At 41.4% G+C, this 22,793-nt stretch overlaps 1 protein-coding gene across 1 annotated transcript in view; it reads left to right on the top strand.

The window, feature by feature from the left end:
- The window catches only part of UPP2 (uridine phosphorylase 2), a 36,178-nt gene that overhangs the window by 6,004 nt on the left and 7,381 nt on the right, over positions 1–22,793 (top strand). Inside the window, exons 3-6 of the mRNA XM_075529136.1 lie at positions 3,607–3,765; positions 7,093–7,207; positions 12,694–12,903; positions 15,322–15,468. Of these exons, the coding sequence (XP_075385251.1) occupies positions 3,607–3,765; positions 7,093–7,207; positions 12,694–12,903; positions 15,322–15,468 (631 nt within the window). The remainder of the gene's footprint in view (positions 1–3,606; positions 3,766–7,092; positions 7,208–12,693; positions 12,904–15,321; positions 15,469–22,793) is intronic.

The following is a 22,793-nucleotide window of genomic DNA, read 5'->3' as shown; positions in this document are numbered from 1 at the left end:
AACCCATGGGTAGATTCATATTCATTGTGATTCTATGGGGCAGATTAGAACTGCTCCATAGGGCTCCCTGTAAAGCTGTATGGGACCAGACAGCTCCATCTTTCTGCCATAGACTGGTTGGTGGGTTTGAACTACCAAACTTGCAGCTAGTTAGCAACACAACTCTTAAACCACATTCTCACCATGGCTCATTACTTTATGAGTAGTGTGTAATTGTATAAAATGTAACATACATTTTTTAATGTGTTTCTATTTTTTTGGTCCAAATGCAAAATACAAGGAACTGCAGTGAGGCCAGATGAATACAAAATGGTAGTTAATCTTTTTTCAGTGTTTATTGTGACTTTGGTAAAGATTTATAGAGCAGAGCATAATCAGTTTTACATTCAATTCATAGGCATTTTATTTCATCTTTTCCTTGAAATCCCTTCATGTAACGTCTTGAAGACCCTAGGATACTTGAGAATTAGTTTGTTCTAGCACTCGTGGGGCTGTCTTCAAGGTTTCCTATAAGCCACATTCCGACTCCTTCCCGAGACACTTCTGGCTTCATTGATAAAAGTAGGACAAATGATAAACTTGTTTGGGACTTTTATCCAAATCAGTGCCACGTTAAGACTATGTTAGCTGGTGATCTTTAGCTGTATTGTACTTTCAATGAAGTGGCCAGACTGAAAAAAATTACATCTAGAGCTGATATTTAATAAACCTGACTTATAGAGTCTAGACATCAAGAACATAGCTGGTCTGTCTGTATATATCATCTTTATGACTCCAGAAACCTTCAGAAAGTCCTGTTGATTACAGCAATATCTGCACTTCAAACAAGAATTCAAACCACAAGCTGTTCTTAACATCTGTTTCCGCTTTCTGGTCAATCTGAATAGTTGTAATTTACATTCTCTAGTGCCACACAATGAGGCTATTTTCAAACTACTGTACATTGGGGAAAGAAAACAAAAAGCTTTCTCTTCCTCGTGCTCAGATCTTTCACCCAATTTTATCTGTACCAAGTGTAGGAAATATTTACGTATGGTCAATAATAATTTTGAATGGTCCACCTGACACCAGTCTTCTTCGCCCGCCAACCTTCAAGGTTGACCTCTATTGCAGTGTCTAACCTACCTGAGGGCTGATGAGCGAGGCTGCTAAGGAAGCACAGCAAAGTCAATAATGAGGGTCGACGAGAAGTCGGGGGTCTGGATAAAAGGATAATTACATCTTATAATTGAAAATGGATGTGGTACAGAAATGGTTGTTAAATGGAAACAGAATGCATCGTGTAATCAGACCACCCAAGAGTTACATTATTTATTCATTTGTGAATGGGAGCCCCTACTCTACAATCTTATTTAAATGTGGTCTTAGATGTGTTTCTGTCCTCCCCGGATACTGCCCAGCCATGCTTTCCTTATGATCCTCTGTCCAGTGCGGCCCGCATCAGTCAGGCACTGGCAACCAGCTCTGTCTTACTCAAGGATATGAGCCAATTTCATTTGTACTAAATTCTGTACCACAGCAACAAGTTCAAATGCAGGCCCGGGACATTGCTATGATATACCGTTACCATTCATTGAATACTTAGAATTGACCTGACTGTGTGTCCGTTGCAATATGCAACCCCATTTCATCATTATAAAACCCTCGGAGAGGTAGTGCATTCTTCCTGCTTTGGACATGATGGCCTGAAGCACATAGATATTCGGTGTATGATGCTTGTTGAAGACAGATATTTGAGATATGTAAGTTGTTGATCTTGCAAGATTGCCCTGACTTTTTCTATCACCGACACCATATTTTTCAACTACCGACTCTTGTTCTTTGCTCCCAATTTTGGCATTTCAATCACTAGTTGGACCAATTTTAGACTGCAGGACTTGATAAAAGCCTTCAATTCCCTCATTTGGCACCAGTGGCTGATTATGATATTGAATAATAATAATAATATTAACATTAACCAATCTTCCTTGTAGGTATATGAATATCACCGTATTACAGACAGAGTTGTACTTCAGGGTAGATTACATATGTTGTTTTTACCAATGAATGCAACACCATTTCTCTTTACTTTATCATTCCTGGATAGTAGACCCTATGACTGTCTGATCCAAAATATCCCAAACCTGTCCATTTCAGCCCATGAGACTCACCTTCATGCCTTCCATTTCATTTTGATGACTTTCAAATTTACTAGACACGTACTACATACATTCCACATGAATTGCTGTTTGCAGCTGTTTCTCGTGATTTTGAGTGATGCCACCACTTGTCTATGAGTGTGTTATAGTGTGATGTCTTGCACGCTGTTGAGATGTTGGAAGCTATGTTATTGTAAACATCAGGAAGGTCACCCATAGTGGGCAGGTTTTATAGGAGTTTCTGGACTAAGGCGAGGAAGGACGACCTAGCATTCTACTTCTGAAAACAAAACACCAAAAACCACCCAGCTTTAAGAATAGGAGCAGAACACTGTCTGAGAAGAGTGCTGGAGATGAGCCACTCAAGTTGGAAGACAGTCAAAATACGATCGGAGAAGAGCTGCTTCCTCAAACTGTACTTGGTTTGAATGATGTGGATGAACTCTAAGCCAGACTTACCTAACCTCAATGGGCAGGCCCTGACCCGCTATATTTCAGTCTTGAAGGTCCGTTAACTTTCCGCACCTCGCCACTCCTGAGAGTCAAGACTGCCTTTATCCCTGATGCCTCTCTGTGGTCTCTGCGGTCCTCCTGTGTCTGCTGTCCCTTGTTGACCTCAGGTGCCACCAGCTGGCAATGTATTTCACATCGTCATGAGAACACTGTCATTCACCTCTCCCGTCCCCAGGGCGGATGAACTCCCAATAGGCTATTGGGAAAGCAATGACCAAGTGGATTCTCTGCCACATTTCATTAGACTTAAGTCACTCTTGGCTATACCACCGCTCTAATTCCCAAGATATTAAAATGTGAAAAACAGTACCTTTTACAATTGATGGAGTATGACAGCAGGATTTCCAATCTATAAGAAGACTTATTCTATGTCTTGAAAAGTTAGGTTTCAACAGAATTCTGTGCAAGCTTTAAGTTAACACAGCACGTGGAATTAGAACACGTCTGAAACTGGTACTTCTCCTTTAGGCTACATGTTCCTTACATTTCATGTCTTCAGTGCTGACATATTAAATATGCATGGGGGGTGTCAAAAAGTTTGTGGAGAAATAAAAGGAAAGATAAGGGGAAATATCTACCAACTTTATAAAGCGTACCAATTTAATGAAGTTCTTTCATACTGTTTGCGGATACAAACAGTGAGCTATTTATATCAATTGAGAATGCTAGTTGAGATTAATTATCAACAAAAACACCAGGAAACATCTACTTAAATACTGTCCATTTTTAAGTTACCCTTTTTGTGACGATCTTTTTCCATGCTGGTTCAGCATGCCAAACTTTGTACCTGATTGCCTTATTTAGGTTAATGATGACAACGAGCGACTTCATGAACACCGCTCAGAACATACAGACCGACTGTTATGAAACTCAAATCGAAGGGTTTAGGTTGGAAGCTGACCCTGGGTTCTTGTCCCAATGATGATGGCAGGCCGCTGTTTGTTTTCATCGACAGTTTGTCTGCGTTGGTGGGAGCTCTGACAGAATGAAAGCCTTTGCACTGCGGATGCACAAGGAGCTGGGATGTGAGGGAAATGGAGACGAAATTAAAAACATCTGTGCTGGGACGGACAGATACTGCATGTACAAAGCTGGGCCTGTGCTTTCCATCAGTGTAAGTACTTAATGGGTACGTTTCAGGGATTCATTGTCAGGTCATAATCAAAAGTGCAGACTCTTTTTTTAAATGCTTTTCTCCTCTTCGCATTCTTCCACAATGAAATGACGTGTGCAGGCATGACGTTCGTCATTAGGAAAAGTCCTAGAGGCAGTTCATTTGCATCAGCGTCACCTTAGTTTATTAGCTACCAGTTAGTTAATCAAGTAAGAGAAAACCTGCTCAAAATGACCCTACCCATCCCCCTCCACACACACCCCGCCCCCCTGCTCTTTTACGTTTGCAACTGAAAACCTCATTGGTGATGTTCTCATTTTCACAGCCCCTATCCAACTTGGGGAGTATTAGTGTACAGCAGCCAAATTGTTAGCATGGCCAGAGCAATGCAGTTTAACCTCATCATCAACTCACTGGGAAATGACTGCTGTGTTGGCTTGGGGTGCATGTGAATGCTCCTGCATTTAGAATATGCTAATAGCTCTGGACACCCAATTTGCCCTAAGCCCAAATGAAAGGGCATCATTTGCATTTTAGGGAGCACGCAGACCATTCTCCAAGTGGACTCAGGCTGGATACCCTTAGGAGGATGCATTTAGGGGTGCACCCTGCTTGCTGGCTAAGCTTGTCTCTTAGTACCGGACTGTATTTCAAAGCAACTACTCTAAGCTTCTCATTTATCTGGACACTGTTGCTCTCAAAAACGGCAAGCAGTCCCTGGCTTGGAATGTCAGGGGACCAGGGCAGAGTCTGCTGCAGAGGCATGGTCATTTGGTCACCATCACCCCTCTGTCATTGTTGAGTTCCTGGTGACAGAGGGATGGAGATCATGGCCAGAAGATTAGGGGAAAGATGAAAATCACATGTCAGGCCAATGGGGCAGCTAAGCTCATCTGCCCTTTATGCCCAGAGTGCCTGAAGCCTGCTTTGGACCCAAATAGGAAAATTCTTTCCTTTATTCATTTATCTAGTCTTGGGTGAATATTCCATAGTCTTGGAAGACCTTGTCTTCCTAACTCTTGTTTCGCTTTTATACTCCACCCATGTGTCCTTTTGTGCATCATCTAAAGAAGGAAAGACAAGAATGGGGTTATAAAAATGTGGAGCTGTGATAACTCAGCAGTAGAACTTCAGAAGGAGAGAGAAAATCAGCCGCAGCCACATCTTGCTGTCCTGCAGGGTATAGGAGCTGAAATCTCCATCACAGGCAGAGGCCCGCCAGAAAACACCTCCATAAAGAATATGAAACCTCACTTTGAGTTTACATTGATTCTTTTCTTTAGTGACTAATTCATACCTGAAACTTTGCACCTGAATGCTTTATTCCCAGGTTAATGGTAAATAAATTAGCTAATTAGAAAATGGCATTACGATGTAGACAGAGGATTTCCAACTGGGGCTTCCTCTTTGAAAACTGTTATCTCTAGTAGCTACTGGGGTGTGTGTGTGTGTGTGTGTGTGTGTGTGTGTGTGTGTGTGTGTGTGTATCAGAGAGAGAGAGAGTCAGCTAGAGACAAAGATTGTGAGAGAATGAGACAGACAACAGGCAAGGGGGGGTGGAGAAATACACAAGCCCATTTGTCATTTTATCACCATGCTTCACAGTGAGTAATAATCATAAACCTAACAAATGTGTGCATTAGAAGGCACCTGGTGTATCAAATAATAGTTTGTCCTTTTAATTAACAATCGAGGGACGAGACTCCGGAGAGTGCATTCGTTAGTGGCAGAGCCAGTGCCAAAGGCCCGGATATATTCATCTTGGGCACCCCAAGACAGACTCCAGGTGGATGCAATGCTTTAAGAAGGCAGGCTGTATACAGTGGGAATTAACATGAGAAACCCAGAGATTTTAGGTTTCCAGTTTGATATTTTGGGGGTTGAGTAGAAGTGAACTCCGTTTTCCAGATTTGTTAATGGGTCAACTTGTGGAAAGCAGCTCTTAACTGCGAAGAGGGCTCTGGTGCAATTCTGCCTGCAGTCTCTTTACCCAAGAGTAGAACACGTGAAAGCTGCACTGGAGGGGCACATCTGACCCTCTATTATGCCATTAGGAATGAAAACCCAAAAAAACCCAAACTCTCTGCCATCCAGTCAATGCCGACTCATAGAGACCCTCTGGGTGGAACTGCCCCTGAGGGTTTCCAAGGCCGTCTGTGCTCCTTCCTCCTGAGGAGAAGTGGGGGGTTTCGAACTGCCGACATTGTGGCTGGCGGCCCAGAATGGAAGTTGCTGCCAGTTATAAACTCATCTCTGATGACTGCAGTGTCCTAGCATGGAGGATCTTTCTGGAGAGTTGTTAGAACATAGTCCAATCATCCCCAAACCAGAAATGAAGCCCTCTCAACCTGATTCATAGTGATGCTCAAACAGTGGTTCTCAACCTGTGGGTCGTGACCCCTTTGGAGGTCAAATGACCCTTTCACAGGGGTTGCCTGATTCGTAACAGTAGCAACATTCCAGTGATGAAGTAGCAACGAAAATAATTTTATGGTTGGGGGTCACCACCACATGAACTGTATGAAAGGGTCCCGGCATTAAGAAGGTGGAGAACCACTGCTCTAAGATGGTAGAGGTTTACAGAGGCCGACAACATCCCATTTTCTCCTTGGGAAAGGCCGCTGAGCATGAACCACCTAGCCCTGGGGTACAGCTCAATGCTTACCCAATAACCACCGGGATGCCTCTGGCTCTCATTCAATCCTTGGTTCTGTGTTAATCTAAAATCTGAGGAATACCAGAGTTATGATCATGATCTATAGCAACCCCATTTCCCCTATCTGTCCAGAATATGTTCCAAAATGAAAGCATGGCTGTAGCTCATAGCTCCAGCACTCTTTAGGGCTCACCCAGAATTAGGAGGCAAGCAAGCCCCATGACGGCAACGACATGAGTTCACCAGTCCATTCCGTGATGTGGGAAAGGTCTAGCAGCGTGTGATGCTCAAACTCAAAATCAAGTCAAGGTGGCACACAGTTCACCTTTCAAAGTCTCAGCCTAGAGCGCTCAGTGGAGGGATGAGAAATGGCACTGCCCTGGTGCACCTGAACAGGATGCCATCCTCCCTCCCCGTCCCAACCACGAGGGCTGAACGCTACTTAACTGTCAGAGAGGCGCTTCTCTCTACGCCTCACAGATGGGCACATCGATCAGCCCGCCGTGTGGGCATCGGTTAGAGATGACTTACGTTCTCCTCAGCATTGGCAAAGTCTTAATGATTATGTAAATTCATCCAAAGGCTGTTAACTCATAAGGAAGGAAGAAAATATGTCCTCTGTGTGTATTCGCTTGCAAGATGTCTAATGACTTTCCCCTTTCTCTCCGCAGCATGGCATGGGCGTGCCTTCCATTTCTATCATGCTTCACGAACTCATCAAGTTACTTTACCACGCGCAGTGCTGTGATGTTATCATTTTTCGAATTGGTACATCAGGGGGAATAGGTGAGATGGATTGATTCCTTCCACAAACACGCAGTCGTCTGGCACACACAGTAGCTGCAAACTCAGAGCCCAGCAGAAAAGTAAGGCATTCCAATCAATTATATATATATTTTCTACTCCAGGAAAAGCTGGAGGGAGAAAAGCTACTGCTTCTGGGCAGCTGTTTCATTGTTCTTAGCTGTCATGGACGGGGCACCTGACTCAGGTTGACTCATACGCAACATAATAGAGCTAGGGCATTTCAGGGGGCTTCCGTGTTCAGGAGCAGGCTGACAAACCTTTCTCGGTCAGGAAGCACCGCTAAAACTTTTGCAACTTGATAGCAATCCATACGTCTTCCTTGACTGATTGGTGGTGGCTGTGCCAGGTGATTTATGGGTCAGGAATTGAACCTAGATTTGCAATATATTATTGTTATTATCAGGTATGGTTGAGTCGGTTCCAACTCGTACCGACCCTATGCACAACACAAGGAAACACTGCCACCGATTGGCACAATTGTTGTGATGTTTAGTCCATGACTGCAACCACTGTGCCAATCCAGCTCCTCGACAGACTTCTTTTTCGCTGACCTTCTATTTTATCCAGCATGATGTTCTTTTCCAGGGACTGGTATCTCCTGATACCACCATCCTTATTTCTAAGCAGCATTCTGGCTGTACTTCTTCCAAGACAGATGTTTGTTCTGTTTTTCTGGCAGTCCAGAGTACTCTTATTATTCTTTACCAACACCATAATTCAAATACATCATTTCTTCTTTGGTTTTCTTTATTCATTGTCCAACTCTCACATGCATATGAGGCAACGGAGAATACCATGACTTGACTCGGGAGCATCTTAGACCTCACAGTGACAACCTTGCTCATCAACATTTTACAGAAGGCTTCTGCCGCAGAGGTGCCCAGTGCAAAACATCACTGGGTTTCTTGACTAGCGCTGCTATGAGCATTGACTAAATCAAAGCAAGATAAACTCCCTGATTGGTTCTGTCTGCTCCTCAGTTTTTAGGATGTTGTCCATTAGCCCAGTTGTGAGGATGTTGGTTTTCTTTATTGAGCTGAAATTACTTTGAAGACTGCACGGTCATCACCAGCCAGTGCTCCGACCCCGACTCAATTTTAGCAAGCAAGGTTGCGTAATCCACATAATGCATATTGCTAATCATTCTTCTTCCGATCATGATGCCACATTCTTCTTGATCTAGTCCAGCTTCTCAGATTATTTATCCTGTATGCAATTGATTAATTGGGGAAAGCTACAACTCTGACACACATCTTTCCTGATTTTAAATCACGCAGAACCTTTCTATGTACAGGTTCCACCTGAGCAAAATGAAGGGTTGTGGAATTCCTCTGCCCACTGAATGCTATCTATAGTGTGTTGTTATCTACAAAGTTGAATATCTTTGCATGGTCAACACAACATCTTTCAAGTATTCTCTGCTTTCAGCCAAGATCCATCTGACATCAGTAATAGTATCTCTCATGCTGCATTCTCTTCTGAATCCAGCTTGAATTTTGGGCAGCTCCTCGTCAATGTATTACTGCAATCATTGTTGAATTATCTCCAGAAAAAAGATTTTCATGTGATATTCATGATACAGTTTCATCATATCCACATTCTGGTGGGTCATCTTTCTTTGGAATAGGCACACTATGGATCATCTTCCACGTGGTTTGATAGGTAGCTATCTCCCAAATTTCTTGGCCTAGATGAGTGAGTGCTTCTACTATTTCATCATCTTGTCGAACCATTTCAATTGAAATTCCATCAACTCCTGGAATCTTGTTTCTGGTAATGCCTTCAATGTAGTTTGGACTTCCTCCTTCTGTACCATCGGTTCTTGATCATATGCTGACTCTTGAAATGCTTGAATGTCGACCATTTCTTTTTAGTACAGGGACTCTCTGTATTCCTTCCATGTCTTTAGATGCTTCTTGCATCACTCGATATTTTGCCCATTGAATCCTTCAATATTATAACTGAACATTTGCGTTATTTCTTCAATTCTTTCAGCTTGAGATATGCTGAGTGTGTTATTTCTTTTAGGCTTCCTAACTCCAGGGTTTTGCACATTTCAATACCTTACTTTGTCCTCTCAAGATGCCTTTTGAGATGTTATATTTAGCTCTTTCTTTTGCAATTTCTTCCATTTGCTTTAGTTCATCTATGTTTGAGGTCAAGTTTCTGATGCTTTTCTGACATTTACTTTGGCTCTTTCTTTCTTTCTGGTCATTTTAATGACAGTTTGCATTCTTCATGTATGATGTTGTTGTCAATAATAGCATGTCAGGTCTTCTGTTAGTAGTGTTCAGTTTGTCAAGTCTGTTCTTGAAATTTAGGTAGAATATATTCAAAGGTCATATTTTAGCTTTCTTGGACCTGTTCTAGTTCTCCTCAACTTCAACCTATTAGCAATATTAGCAATTAATAATTTAGTCTATACTCAGACCCTGGATTGATTTTGACTGATATTGAGCTCTATTATCTCCTCCCAAGGATATAGTAAATTTGATTTTCCTATGAAACCCATAAGGTACTAACAATCTATATCAAGGGTTCTCAAACATTTTAAACAGGGACCAGTTCATTCTCCCTTAGACTCATTGGAGGGCTGGACTATAGTTAAAAAAAACTATGAACAAATTCCTATGCACACTGCACATATGTTATTTTGTAGTAAAAAAAACAAATGGGGCAAAATCACCGACGGGCTGGATAAATGTCCTCAGTGGGCCACATGTGGCCCATGGGCCATAGTTTGAGGACTCTTGATCTATATGTATAATCGTTGTTTATGTTGTTGAAGAAAGGGTATTTGCAATGAAGAAATTGTTGGTCTTATAAAATTCTGTCATGTGATCTTCAGCTTCATTTCTATCACCAAGATTGTACAACTACCCTTCTTCCTCTTTCTTTCCAACTTTTTCATCCCAGTTGCTAATAATTATCAATGCATCTTGATGGCATATTTGATCAATTTCTGAGTAAAAGAGTTGGTAGAACTTCTTCAATCTGTTGCTCACTAGCTTTAGAGTTTGGTGCATAAATTTGAATAATAGTTGTATTAACTGGTCTTCTTTCTATGTTTATAGATATTATCCTATCACAGACACCATTGTACATTAATGTGGATCTTGAAATGTTCTTTATGACAATAAATTTAACACTATTCCTTTTGAATATGTCATTCCTGGCAAGAGTGAACCATATGATTGTCTGATTAAAAATGGCAAATATCAGAGTCCAGTTCAACCAACTACAGCTAGGCTATCGATATTTATTCGTTCCATTTTGGTTTTGTTGACTTCCAATTTTCCTAGATTAATACTTTGTACACTTACATTCTGATAAATTAATGATTGTTTATAGCTGTTTCTTCTGATTATGAGTCATGGCCATAGAGAAAATGACAATTCTCTTACTGACCTACTATTTTTAAGGCACAAAAATGTAAGAAAATATGTTCTGGGCGTCTCGTAGATAGACAGTGCTGCTATAATGGGAATTGCTTCAACAAACAGTAATTTATTTCAGGATCCACATTAAAGTACAATGGTGTCTGTGATAGGAAAATAGCTATGCACATACAAAGAAGACCAGTTAATACAACTACTATTCAAATTTATGCACCAAACTCTTGGCTCCTGGACCAGGAGTCTAGGTGAAGGCTGGCAGATGTTCCTTGTCTCTTTAACTTCTGTTTCCTGTTTTATTGGTTTGGTTTTATTCTGAGATCTCCAAGTGGCTTGGCATCTTAGTTCCCTCATCAAGGTTTTCTTTTTTATTAAAAGATAATTTTACTGGGGGCTCTTACAGCTCTTATAACAATCCACACATCTATTGTATCAAGCACATTTGTACATCTGTTGCCATCATTATTTTCTAGACATTTACTTTCTCTTTGAGTCCTTGATATCAGCTCCTCTTTTTCCCTCCCTTGCCCTCTCTCACCCTCGTGACCCCATGGTAAATTATAAAAATTTTTTTTCATGTCTTACACCGACCCCATCTAGGTTTTATTTAATCTGCTCCTTTAAAATTTGATAAGAGAGTGACTTAAAATTTACTTTACATGAATCCTTCCATTAGCATAAAAAAGAAAACCCATTCTTAAAGGGGAGTTAGCCATAGACACAGAAGCTAGAATTTCCAGCATGTAAATTCAATTCATGACAGGAGGAAAAGGAAGCTTGAGGGTTAGGGTAAATGTTGAGGTTTTGAAATAAGTGCTTTCAAGGGAAACAGCTTTTTCCTTGTTTTTCAGCAAAATCAACAGAATGCAAAATTCTTAGGAAAATATTGGGTTTTCTCTCAGCTCCCTTTTCTTCATCACTGTCAGAATGGGCACAGCTTATATATACCTTCAGGCAACCTGGAGACAATTTCTAAAGTTTTTCCAGGACCTAGCCTCTTCTTCCTGCCCTTGGCTAGTCAGTCAGTAAAGGGTTGTGCTTTCTGCAGTACCCACCCAACCCCTTAGAGACATAATGCAATCCTTTGAGTTGCTCCTTAACTTCCCCTTGGGTTAATCTCCATGGATTCAGCCCTGTTGAAGGAAAGGTCTAAAGCTGACTCCTGAGGGGAGGGCTGTCAGCACTCGGATGAAAGGGTTAGAGGGGGAGTGGGAGGGGGGGACTGAGCGACCAGGCCAGGAAAGGAGAATACCGGTGGGCTGGTAGAAAATGGTGGCTCAAATAAGCCCAAGTCCATGGCCAAGCCAGAGGTTGCAGCAATGTAAGGTTAGCCAGGAGGTCTCATTTGCATAAGGTGAAGGCGGGGAGGGGAGGGGATGGATGAGAGTCAGAAAGAAGCGAGCATAGAGATTCAAAAAATTACAGTAATCAAGGTGTTGCTGAAAGGACTGAATATCAAGCAGTCACGTCACTTGATGGAAGCTACTTGGTGGCAGGCTCATCTAGTTTCTTCCTCAACTAATTAATTCAAATTGGGGCCCGAAGGCCAGTGCTAATTTGCATGTCCAGGAGTCATGTTTGTCTTGAAATCCAAACCCCATCACATTGTAAAATTGAATCTGAAAAGACGGCAAATGTAAATGCCTGCGCAGAATGTTATTATTTAATTGCACTAGGGAAAAGAATAATCTTAAAGACGAAAATAGGAAAAATCATTAGGAAAAAGAAGTAATGACTGTTGACAGAATAGGTTATAAACTATGTGTCACAAAACAACCCCCTAAACAAACAAACAAATAAGCAAACAAACCGACAAACAAACACTTGACTGACACCCAGTCAACTCTGACTCATAGTGACCCTACAGGACAGAGTAGAACTGCCCCGGGGTTTCCAGTTGGTAAATCTTTACAGGAGCAGAAAACCTCATGTTTTTCCTGTGGAGCACTCGGTACGCTCAAACTGCTGACCTCATGGTTAGCAGTCCAACCTGGAACTCACGATGCCACTGGGTTCATACAGTCTAAAGGGCAAGCTTCTGAAATCACATGGTTTATTCCCACACTACAGGGATCGAACCAGGCTCTGTGGTTATCACAGACACAGCGGTGGACTCCTTCTTTAAGCCCCGGTTTGAGCAGGTCATCTTGGACAGCATCGTCACCCGAAGCACTGAACTTGACAGGGACCTCGCTGAGGAGCTGTTCACCTGTAGCAAAGATATCCCGCACTTCCCAACCCTCATTGGACACACAATGTGTATTGATGATTTTTATGAAGGTGAGAACAATTTACAAACTGTGAATTTAGAGCCAGTAAAACTTTGTTATCTAAATACCTAACTTATATTAAAACCTCTGCTCTAGAATCATTAATTGTTGGGGATCTAAAAAGGAATGGAAATAGCCCTTTTTACTTACTAAAGCACAGGGACATAAGGACCTAATAAGCAACAGAGAAACATCCATAATGAATTTATATTGAGAGTAGGCTTAATCCTCCAGGAACAAATTGAATACTAAAATGCAATTAGTGATGTTAGCAGAATCTTATCTCTGTTTATGCCTTTAATTTAAATCAGCAACTCCAGGAGAAGGGAAATATGCTAATCCTATGTTTCCATTATTCATCTGTGCCCCCAACTAGAGCTGATGCCCAGGAAAGAGAGGGGACCAGAAAACAGGGGGAAATATTAGGGGATAGGAATGCCCAAAGAATGAGGTAGCCCTGGCCAGGACTGAAGGATCTTCCAATTAAGTACAGAGACAGATTAAAGATGCTTGCCAAATTGCAGCTCTTGGTACAAGGAATAAGGAGCCAGGAATCAGTGAGGAGAGTTATTTTGCAAGAAAGAATCTAAACTCTGTACTACAACATGAAGGCATTAACTTAGTACCACTTTGAGGGGACATTCTGAAAATCTCATGCTTTCAGCATAATTATGTTTGAGTGTTTTCTTTTTTAAAAAAATAAATCATGGGGGGGAGGCTTTTACAGCTCATAACAATCCATACATCAATTGTCTCAAGCACATGTGTACATATGTTGTCATCATAATTTTCAAAACATTTCCTTTCTACTTGAACCCTTGGTATCAGCTCCTCATTTTCCTTCCCTCCCCCTTGTGATCCCTTGATAAGTCATAAATTATTATTATTTTCATATCAACCCTGCCTGCTGTCTCCTTTCACCCACATTTCTGTTGTTCATACCCCTAGGGGTGGTGGGACAGGGGTTCTATGGCGATCATTGAGATTGGTTTGTTTGAGTATTTTCATATAAAATTCACATCATTGTATTATGTTGTTTTCTTTTATTTTCCCTTTGAATAAAAATTAGGGAGTTACATTGAATTAAAAAATTTTTGTATGCAAACAGATGAAATTATCTACAAATTTTACTTCAGATTAAAGATGGTGTCATCCCATAATTGTTATAAAATGGGGGGTCTGGTGGTTGGCTAAGGTTTAGGCTCAGTGTCCTGGGTTCCTGCCCATAGTCCTCCATCTGGAAACTCACCGTGCCTTTAATTTAAGTCAGAGCTTGCAAATGGCAAACTATTGGGGTCAAGCTTGGATGTGTTTTTTTTAGACTCTACATCATATTAAAAATTATGAATAATTTAGCTAACACTCATACTATCCTGTCCTATAGGTTCACTATGAGTTGGTATCGACTATGAGTTGGCAATCAGTTTGGCTTTTGAGTTCTATATTTTCTGGATATTTCATAGGAGAATCCAGATTTTCTTTCTTTTTTTACTCCTTGAGACGATAGCATACCAATATAAATAATATACGTATGGAAACCCAGCACACCCCACTTCTGGGTCTATATCTGGCAGAGGGCGAGTGAGCTAACTCTCTAATTTCTCAAGCAAATGTTACACGAGCTGGATCCTGGGACATCTGAGTTTGACTCAGCATAAACACACTTGTGTTAGAGGGGTTGGCAGATCACCACACGGAGGAGTGAATGGGGAGAAGCGAATGCTTGAGGAGGAAATATAAAGAGAGCGATGGGGGAAAGGGAGAGAAATTGTAAGAAGGGCAACACAAAGCAGACTGTGACATTCATGAAGGCTGACAATGCTGTGAACCCACCTGCTTCAATGCGAGCCTTTCTTGGGAACAGGGAGCGGAGAAGACTGCTCCTTGTGCTCAGGATGAAGGAGGAGCGATGGACCAGCTGTTCTCTGTCTTCTTACAGCTCCACAGGCTGACACTGGTGGGATTAAAGGATACGCGAACACCGAGGGAATCCTGCAAAAGGACAATCCATCATAAAGGGGTGGCTGTCCCTGAGAGGCGTGGAGAGGGCACTAGGTAGAGGGACTGGTGAGCTGCAGATAGCTATGATGTCATGATAGACACATGGAAAGCTACAGTGCCCGGCCACTACCCTCATCCTCAAACAGCTGATCAGCACAACTAAGTGCTGGCCCCTGTCCCCAGGCCATCTCCGAGGTCATTAAAGCAACTTGACATTGTCCTCAAAGGACAGCCACGGTCATATGCTCCAGAACTGGGGCTTTCAGTGCCGTGGTGATGCACATGAGGCTATTGAATTGGACAGTCTTGCTCCTTCTGATAAGAAGCATCCCATGGCCGTGTTTACCCCTGGGGAGCAGGCTGACTAGCAACATCACTGCTCCCACAATGGCTATCAGGTCAACCAATGTCCACTGTTCTCTTTCAGGCCAAGGTCGATTAGATGGGGCACTGTGCTCTTACTCACGAGAAAAGAAGTTTGATTACTTGAAGAGAGCCTATAAAGCCGGGGTCAGGAACATTGAAATGGAATGTACAGTGTTTGCAGCCATCTGCGGACGCTGTGGCATAAAAGGTAATCTTTCTATGAATCACCAGGGTCAAATTTTTCTCCTTTTTTACACTCTTCAGGAAAAGAAAAAGGGCTCCTGATGTCCATGATTTGGGGTTGAGTGCTTGCTTTAGAGTTGCTTATGTTTATCATATGCATCATCTTATAATGTCTTGTGAGTGGGAAGAAAATGATTCCCATTATGTAAATGAGGAAACCAAAGCTCCAGGGTTGAGTAAGTTGGCCAAGGTCACTAGTTAATGGTTAAGTTGCCAGAAGTCAAGAGCAAAATTAATTTTCTTCATACTGGTGATAGCTGCCATTTTCTATTAAAAGTAAATTTATTGAGATAGGATGCAAATAAAATCTTCCTAAAAGAATCTGTCAAAAACATAAGTGGAGTTGTATTGGTTTAAAGTTAATTTACATAAATGTTAACTTTCATAAAGTTCTTATTTTGTGTACCCATGAATGTGGTGGAACATACAGGCGATACATGTATGAAAACTTCACAGACATAGCCAAACACCTGGAGAGAATGAGTGTTGACATCAAGGTCAATTGGCATAACAGCGTTCACAAAGAAAATGCTTCACAAACTGCGTTGGTGATGTCGGTTTTAAAAGCTCGTGAGCAGCCATGTAAGACGCAAATACTGGATTCTTTCCATCTAGAGAATAGATAACTGATGAAAATTGTAAAACACATGAAGCTGTTTAGTTCAATGGACTCGTGGATCATCCAAACACGTCTCCAGAACCCCGAGGCCAGAACTAGATGACACCCAGCTGCCACTACCAACTAGTCTGAAAAGGGCCACATTAGAAGGTCCTAGAAAACATGAAAGGAAAACGTGGAACAAAACTCACAATCATAAAAGAGACCAGGCTTGTGGATCACATAAAGACATATAAGACCCCAAGATTATGGGTCTTAGTCACCTTCTGGTCTTAAACTGAGTTTACCCCGTGTTAGAATAGTCAATCATTTAAGACCAAAAGGGCCCCATTTATCCATGGACAGAAGGTTAAGAGAGAGGGAGGAATGGACACAGGAAGCACAGAAAGGAAATTAGATCAATGATGATGCATTGAGGGGTTAAAATGGATGAGTTGAAACAAATTGTGTACAAATTGTTGAATGTAAACTACATGATCTGTTCTGTAAACCTTCACCTATATCATAATAAAAAGATTTTCTTAAGTTTATATTGGATTAGGTGGCATAGTGATTACATGTTGGGCTGCTAACTACAAAGTCGGCAGTTCAAAACTACCAGCTGCTCCTTGGGAGAAAGACAGGGCTTTCTACTTTACTCCTGTAAAGAGTGGCAGTCTCGGAAATTCACAGGGGCAGTTCTCCCTTGTCCTAGAGGGTCACTAGGAGTCAGCACTGACTTGAAGGCAGTTAACTTGCTATCGTATATTGCTCTTCTCTTCATCCAAGTTAACACTTGGACATGACTCTAGGACATGACTTCCATTTCTTCTCATCTCTAGTAATCACCAAAGAATATTTCTTTTAGTATGAAACCTTTTGTTAATTTTTACAATGGCGCTTTCTTGCAATATTTGTCATTTTGTTATTGAATTATTTCACTCTGCATAATGTCGTCCAGGTTCATCCTTGTTATGACATCCATGTAATGAGGTGTTTCACAGACTCATTGATACTCTTTCTTGTTATATAACAGTCCTCTCTCTATCTAGACATGTATGCATACACGTATATAAGCGGTTTACTCATTCCTTTATTGATGATCACTTAGATTGTTTCCATATTTTGTTTTGTTTTGATTTTGAATAATGCTACAATGAAAGGGAATATACGTTTATCTATTCATGTTATGGCTCTTATCTCTCTAAGACATCTACCACGAGCAGGGGTTTCTGGGTAATATAGTTGGTGTTGTTTGTTGTTTTTTTAACAGGAATTATGAGTCCCAGGTGGCAGGAACCATTAGTATGATTTCTTGGTGGTTATATAAAGATATTAGTTCCAAAAGTAAATGGGCCTTTTAAAATTAATGTGATGCAGGTTTAAATTTTTATTTACTTACTTGGATACAAACTTTATACATCTATTTTAAATTTTTGAGATCATCATCAATCCATAAGGAGGTACAAAGCTGTCCAGGGAGGCCCCACGCTTCCTTCATCTAGCCTCTCTCAATGTTAACGTCTTCTATAACTTCCAGGGCTGTGTAGTAGGCTTTGAGGTCAGGAAGTGAGAGACATCCTATTTTCTTCTTCTTCAGTAGTGCTTTGGTTCTCTGAGAGGTCTCTGTCCTTTCCATCTCTCTATTGGAATTGCATTATATTTGTGGGTGGCTTTGGGTATTATTGCTATTTCCACAGTGTTAATTCTTCCGATCCATGGACATGGTATATTCTTCCATTTATGTAGGTCTAGTTTGGTTCCTCGTACTAGTGTTTTGTAGCTTTCTTTGTGTGGGGCTTTTGTTGCTCTAGTTATATTTATTTCTAAGTATTTCATCGAATGGGTGGCTATTGTAAATGGCATTGTTTTCTTGATTTCCTTTTCAGAGAGAACATTCTTTGTTAGGATAAAGGAGTCTGACTGGATTTTATATGTTGATCTTATCTCCTGCCACTTTACAAGAATCTATCAATTAGTTCTTGCAGAGTCTTTGGGATTTTCCATGTATAGCATCATATAATCTGAAAACAGAGTTTTACTTCTTCTTCCTTCATCTGGATGCTTTAATTTCCCCCTTTTGCCACAAAGCTCTCAGACTTCCGGCACGATATGGAACAGGAGTGGTGACGAAGGTATCCTCGTTTTTGTTCATAAGGGGAATGCTTTCAATTTCCTCCCATTTGAGAGCAGTGTTGGCTATTGGCTTTGTGTATATTCTCTTTATTATATTTATGGATTTCCCCTCTGTATCTATTTTGTTGAGTGTTTTTATGAGGAATGGGCGTTAGGTTTGTCAGGTGTTTCCGAGGTGTCAATTGACATAATCATGTGATATATGGTCATCCCCCCACTTTGTTTTATTTATGCAATGGATGACACTGATTGATTTTTTAAAGTCACAGTTTTATTGGCACATAATTTATATAATATACAATTCAAAAGTTTAATCATTCAATCATATCAAGGAGCATTATCAATTTTAGAACACACACACCCCCTTCATGGTTAAATCACCTTCAAAATGAGTTGTGCCGTCGGTCAGTTCCAGTGCTCCCTCCCCCATTCTGATTTTATTTTTTTTATTCTGGAAATCCCCTTTCCCTCCCTATCACCCACTCTCACCCCTCCCCTATCAACCCTTGTATCAGTTATCATTGCACACCCGCTCCTCCTGTGCATCACACAGGGGCACACCCAACAGAAACAATAACAAACATAATCAAAATAAGGCAGTGTGGATAAAACTATAATAATCTAAAGACCAACATAGAAATAATGTGTAAGAAAGAAAAGACCCCCATCAACATTCAAAAATCCAGAGAAGAACTTTCTGTCCTGGAACTAGTAAGAGATACTTGCACCCAGAACCAAGTCAGGTCAGGTCTATAGGGAGGTCATCTGGCCAAGTATCTAGTTTGATTCAGCGTATTCAAGATTACAATAGTCTCTGCCTGATAGTAAGACTGTTCGAGACTCTTGCCTGTGGCTGGTGTGGATCTGCCAGTGGCTCAGTCTGACTAGATGCTCTGCAGATGGGTTTTGAGCTCCACTTGTCCTCCAGAGCCTTCTACAAATTAGGTGTTCATAATTTTAGCTCTGAACTGAAATTTTACTTTTAGCTTTTAAAAGTAAAAGCTACTTTTTCCTTTTTCCTTATCCATACTTGAATTTTGTCATTGTCATCTTTGGATCACACAAGCTGGTGTGCTTCTTCCATGTGGACTTAGTTGACTCCTTGCTTAGATGGCTGCTTGTTTGAATACAAACCTTTAATACCCCAGACATTATGGTATTCTGATTGCTAGCTGGACACTATCTGCTTTGTTCACCACACTTTGCTGCAGCATGTATCGAGCAGAGCCATGTTATCAGAACTAACTGCTCCTGAATTGGGGCTAGAGTTACGTAGGAGCTCATACTCCATCTGTTTGTCCATGGTGTACGCACGCCTCAGATTTACTCGTGTAACATGACAAAATCACAGCCCCAAAATAGCAACTGTATCAATAGCACCCGCAAGCCAGCCAACAACCAAATTAGCAGAACGCATGCACCTAAAGAGAAAAGAAAGAAAGAAAAACAACAACAAAGCAAGCTACAAGCAGGAAAGCAAACACCATACAAGCAAAGAAGTACAGCACCTATACTGTACAATCCCCCCCTCCCCGCCGTGTGGATGGCACGATTGTCATCATCAATTTCCCCACTGACACAGCTCTTCAGACACTGTCGGTATGAGGAGTCTCTGCACCTACAGTTCCTCCTTGAGCTGCCACTCATAAGTTTTGGTCCTACACAGCTCTATCTTTCATTCAATTGGGCTCTGTTGACCCTACATATGGGGATGGATACCACTAGGAGCCTTCCTGGGTCAATTCTTCCAAGTGTAGATCCCTGTGCATCGGGTCCCGAGTGGACTTGGTATGCACTTGCATCCCAATGAAATCTTACTGGGTCATGATGCATTTTCAAATATATGTATTTTGTTGGATACTATAGGCTAGAATTTTGTTGAAAATTTCAGCACTATGTTGATAAAGGGACACTGGCCTATCATTTTCTTTTTGAGTGATGTTTCAGCTTGGTTTTGGTATCAGGGCTCTGCCCATTTCATAAAATGAATTAGAAAATTTTCCATCTTTTTCTATACTCTGGAATCATTTTTGTAGAATTGGTGTCAACTCTTCTTTGAAAGTTACAGAGAATTTACCAGGAAGCTATGCTTTATTAAGCTTACCCGTGGTTTGTTGGTTTTATTAATCCTTTCAAAGAAGCAATTTCTCGTCTTATTGATTCTTTCTGTTGCTTTTCTGTTTAATTTCTGTTCTGACCTTTATTACTTTTGTGCAAGCTTGGTTTTCTAGAGAAAGGAAATCGGTGACCGTCATAGATGTATAAGAAATAACTTTGTATCAGGAAAGAGTTTTACATCCAGAAAGGGGTCCAGGAGAGTTCAACTCAAATCCGTGGGTCAGCTGCTAGCTGGAGGCCCTCCAGACTCACAACGCTTGGTGGAGCAGCAAGGCCGCGCAGGAAGCTGGGAAACCACAATCATGTGGGTGCAGAGTCATGTGGACCCAAGGCCACAGGAACATGGCAGGGGACAGGGTGTCATAAGTTCCAGGTTCAGTGGGCCACAAGGGCCACTGTCCCCAGATATGAGACACAGGAGCCAGTCAGTCAAGAAGCAGAGTGGCAAGAGAGAGAAAAGTTCTTCATGGCATCTCTCATGAAAATGCCAGACCCCAAAGGAGACATCATTAGACTGTAACCTGGCTGGATGGCAAAACCTACTTTACAAAGGTGCAAGGCGATATAGAATTTTAGCATCATATATCTCTTCTTCAGGTGGCTGTAGTTTAATTTTGCTTTTTCCAGTTGTTGGAGGTGTTAGGTTAAGGTGTTGATTTTAGGTTGTTGTTGTTTGTTATTTTTTTGATGTGTGTTTACAGCTACCAATGGCCCGCTGAGTTCTGTGTTTGCTGATTCCCAAAGACGTTGGGATGTTGTTTTCTTTGTTGTTTGATTTAAGACTTTTTTTTTAAATTACAGTTTTCACTTTTCCTATTACTGAACAGTTTTTAAGCAGGGTGTTATTCAACATCCACAGATTTAATGTCCTTGATCTTCCAATTGTTGAGTTCTAATCATATATGGTTGTTTTCTAAGAAGATGCTTCATAATATATTGATGTTTTAAAAGGAATCGAGGCTCCCATATGGTATAGTCTCAAGAATGTTCCCATATGCACTGGAAAAGAATGCATATTGTGTTGTGAGGAGTGTTGTTTGTATGTGTGTATGATGTCAAGTTAGTTGATTGGGTTTTCAATTCTACTGTGTCTCCGTTGGGTTTCTTTCTGGTTGGTCTGAACTTCACAGAAAGTGCCATATTAAATTCTCCTACAATTGTCACATAGTTAGTGGCCTGTTTCTCTAATTCTGTAAATGTTTGTTAATGTGCTTTGAGGATTTTTCATGGAGTCCATATATATCTATTTTGGTTACATCCTTTTGTTCAATTGATCCTTTGATCATTAGGTAGTGTCCTTCTTTATCTCTGTTAAAAATGATATAGCAATAATGGTACAGAGACCACGTCTGACCTCCTCCAGCTCCCAAGGTTGATCGCCACAAGGCGGAGGTCAGACATGACTCTGCACCCTTCTCTTTTTACCATATTCTGACACAAACCAGCCTTCCTCCAGCACTCTACTTCTGTAGCTGTTGTGCTAACTCCTTGCGGTGGCCATACAAAACTCATAGGTGACGCTCATGAGTATGGGATTTATGAACGAAGCTAAAAGGTTACAGTTCAGGTGAGAAATGTTCAGAATCCAGGTGTTAGTCAGGACAGTGTCTCTTCTGCCACATTCACAGGCAGGCCACTTTCTGGTCTTTTGCCCTGCTCAGGCAATGTTACAAAACTCTTTTAGGGCTCTCAATAAATGCCCAAGAGAATGCCACTCTGCTACAAGCTTCAACCTGAAGGCGTTCAGCTCTAGCTCTGTGGTCATCAAACAATTAAATGTTCAGAGGCATCCTACTCCGCAAGCCAACCTTATGCCCCAAAGCACTCTGTTTGACTGGCTCTGTGTGCTGGGAAGCCCACCCCCACTGGCTTGTGCTCTGACTCCTGGTCTGTGGTTGCTGCTCTGCGGTCATCCCTAGAGGGTCAGCACTGTCTCCTGTATCGAGGAAGTTCAAGACACAAGGACCTCAGCATCCAAAGAAGGCACTCCACTCCTTGATCCTTTCTCCAGCTTGTAGTGAGATCACCCTTCCTGCTTCTGCAGTGTCTCATATGATACCAAGCAGGACAGCAATCACAATGAACCCTATTAGCAATTACTAAAAATCGAATCATGCAACCCATTCAGTACATTCCCCCACCTTCTTACCCAGGCCCATCACAAAATTCAAGCTTGTGTGGAGGGAATAACATAAGTTATGGCCAGAAGAAAATCTCAAAATTCAAGCTCAATGACACTGAGTAGATTTCAGCTCATAGTAACCTGATAGCAATGAGGTGTTTTACGGCTGTAAAGCTTTAGCCAATTAACCATCTATCTCCTGGTGGGTGTAAAGCGAGTGCATGCGTGGTTCTCTGTTGGGTAGTCATACAGCACAGTTGGGGACTGGGCTGGCTGTGTCTGGGGCTCTCTATCAATGATGATCTGAGTGGGAAGG

This window comes from Tenrec ecaudatus, chromosome 13, assembly GCF_050624435.1.
Source record: "Tenrec ecaudatus isolate mTenEca1 chromosome 13, mTenEca1.hap1, whole genome shotgun sequence".
NCBI classification, from domain to species: domain Eukaryota; kingdom Metazoa; phylum Chordata; class Mammalia; order Afrosoricida; family Tenrecidae; genus Tenrec; species Tenrec ecaudatus.
The sequence above is the reverse complement of the archived record's forward strand: the minus strand, read 5'-3'. Positions and strand labels throughout refer to the sequence as shown.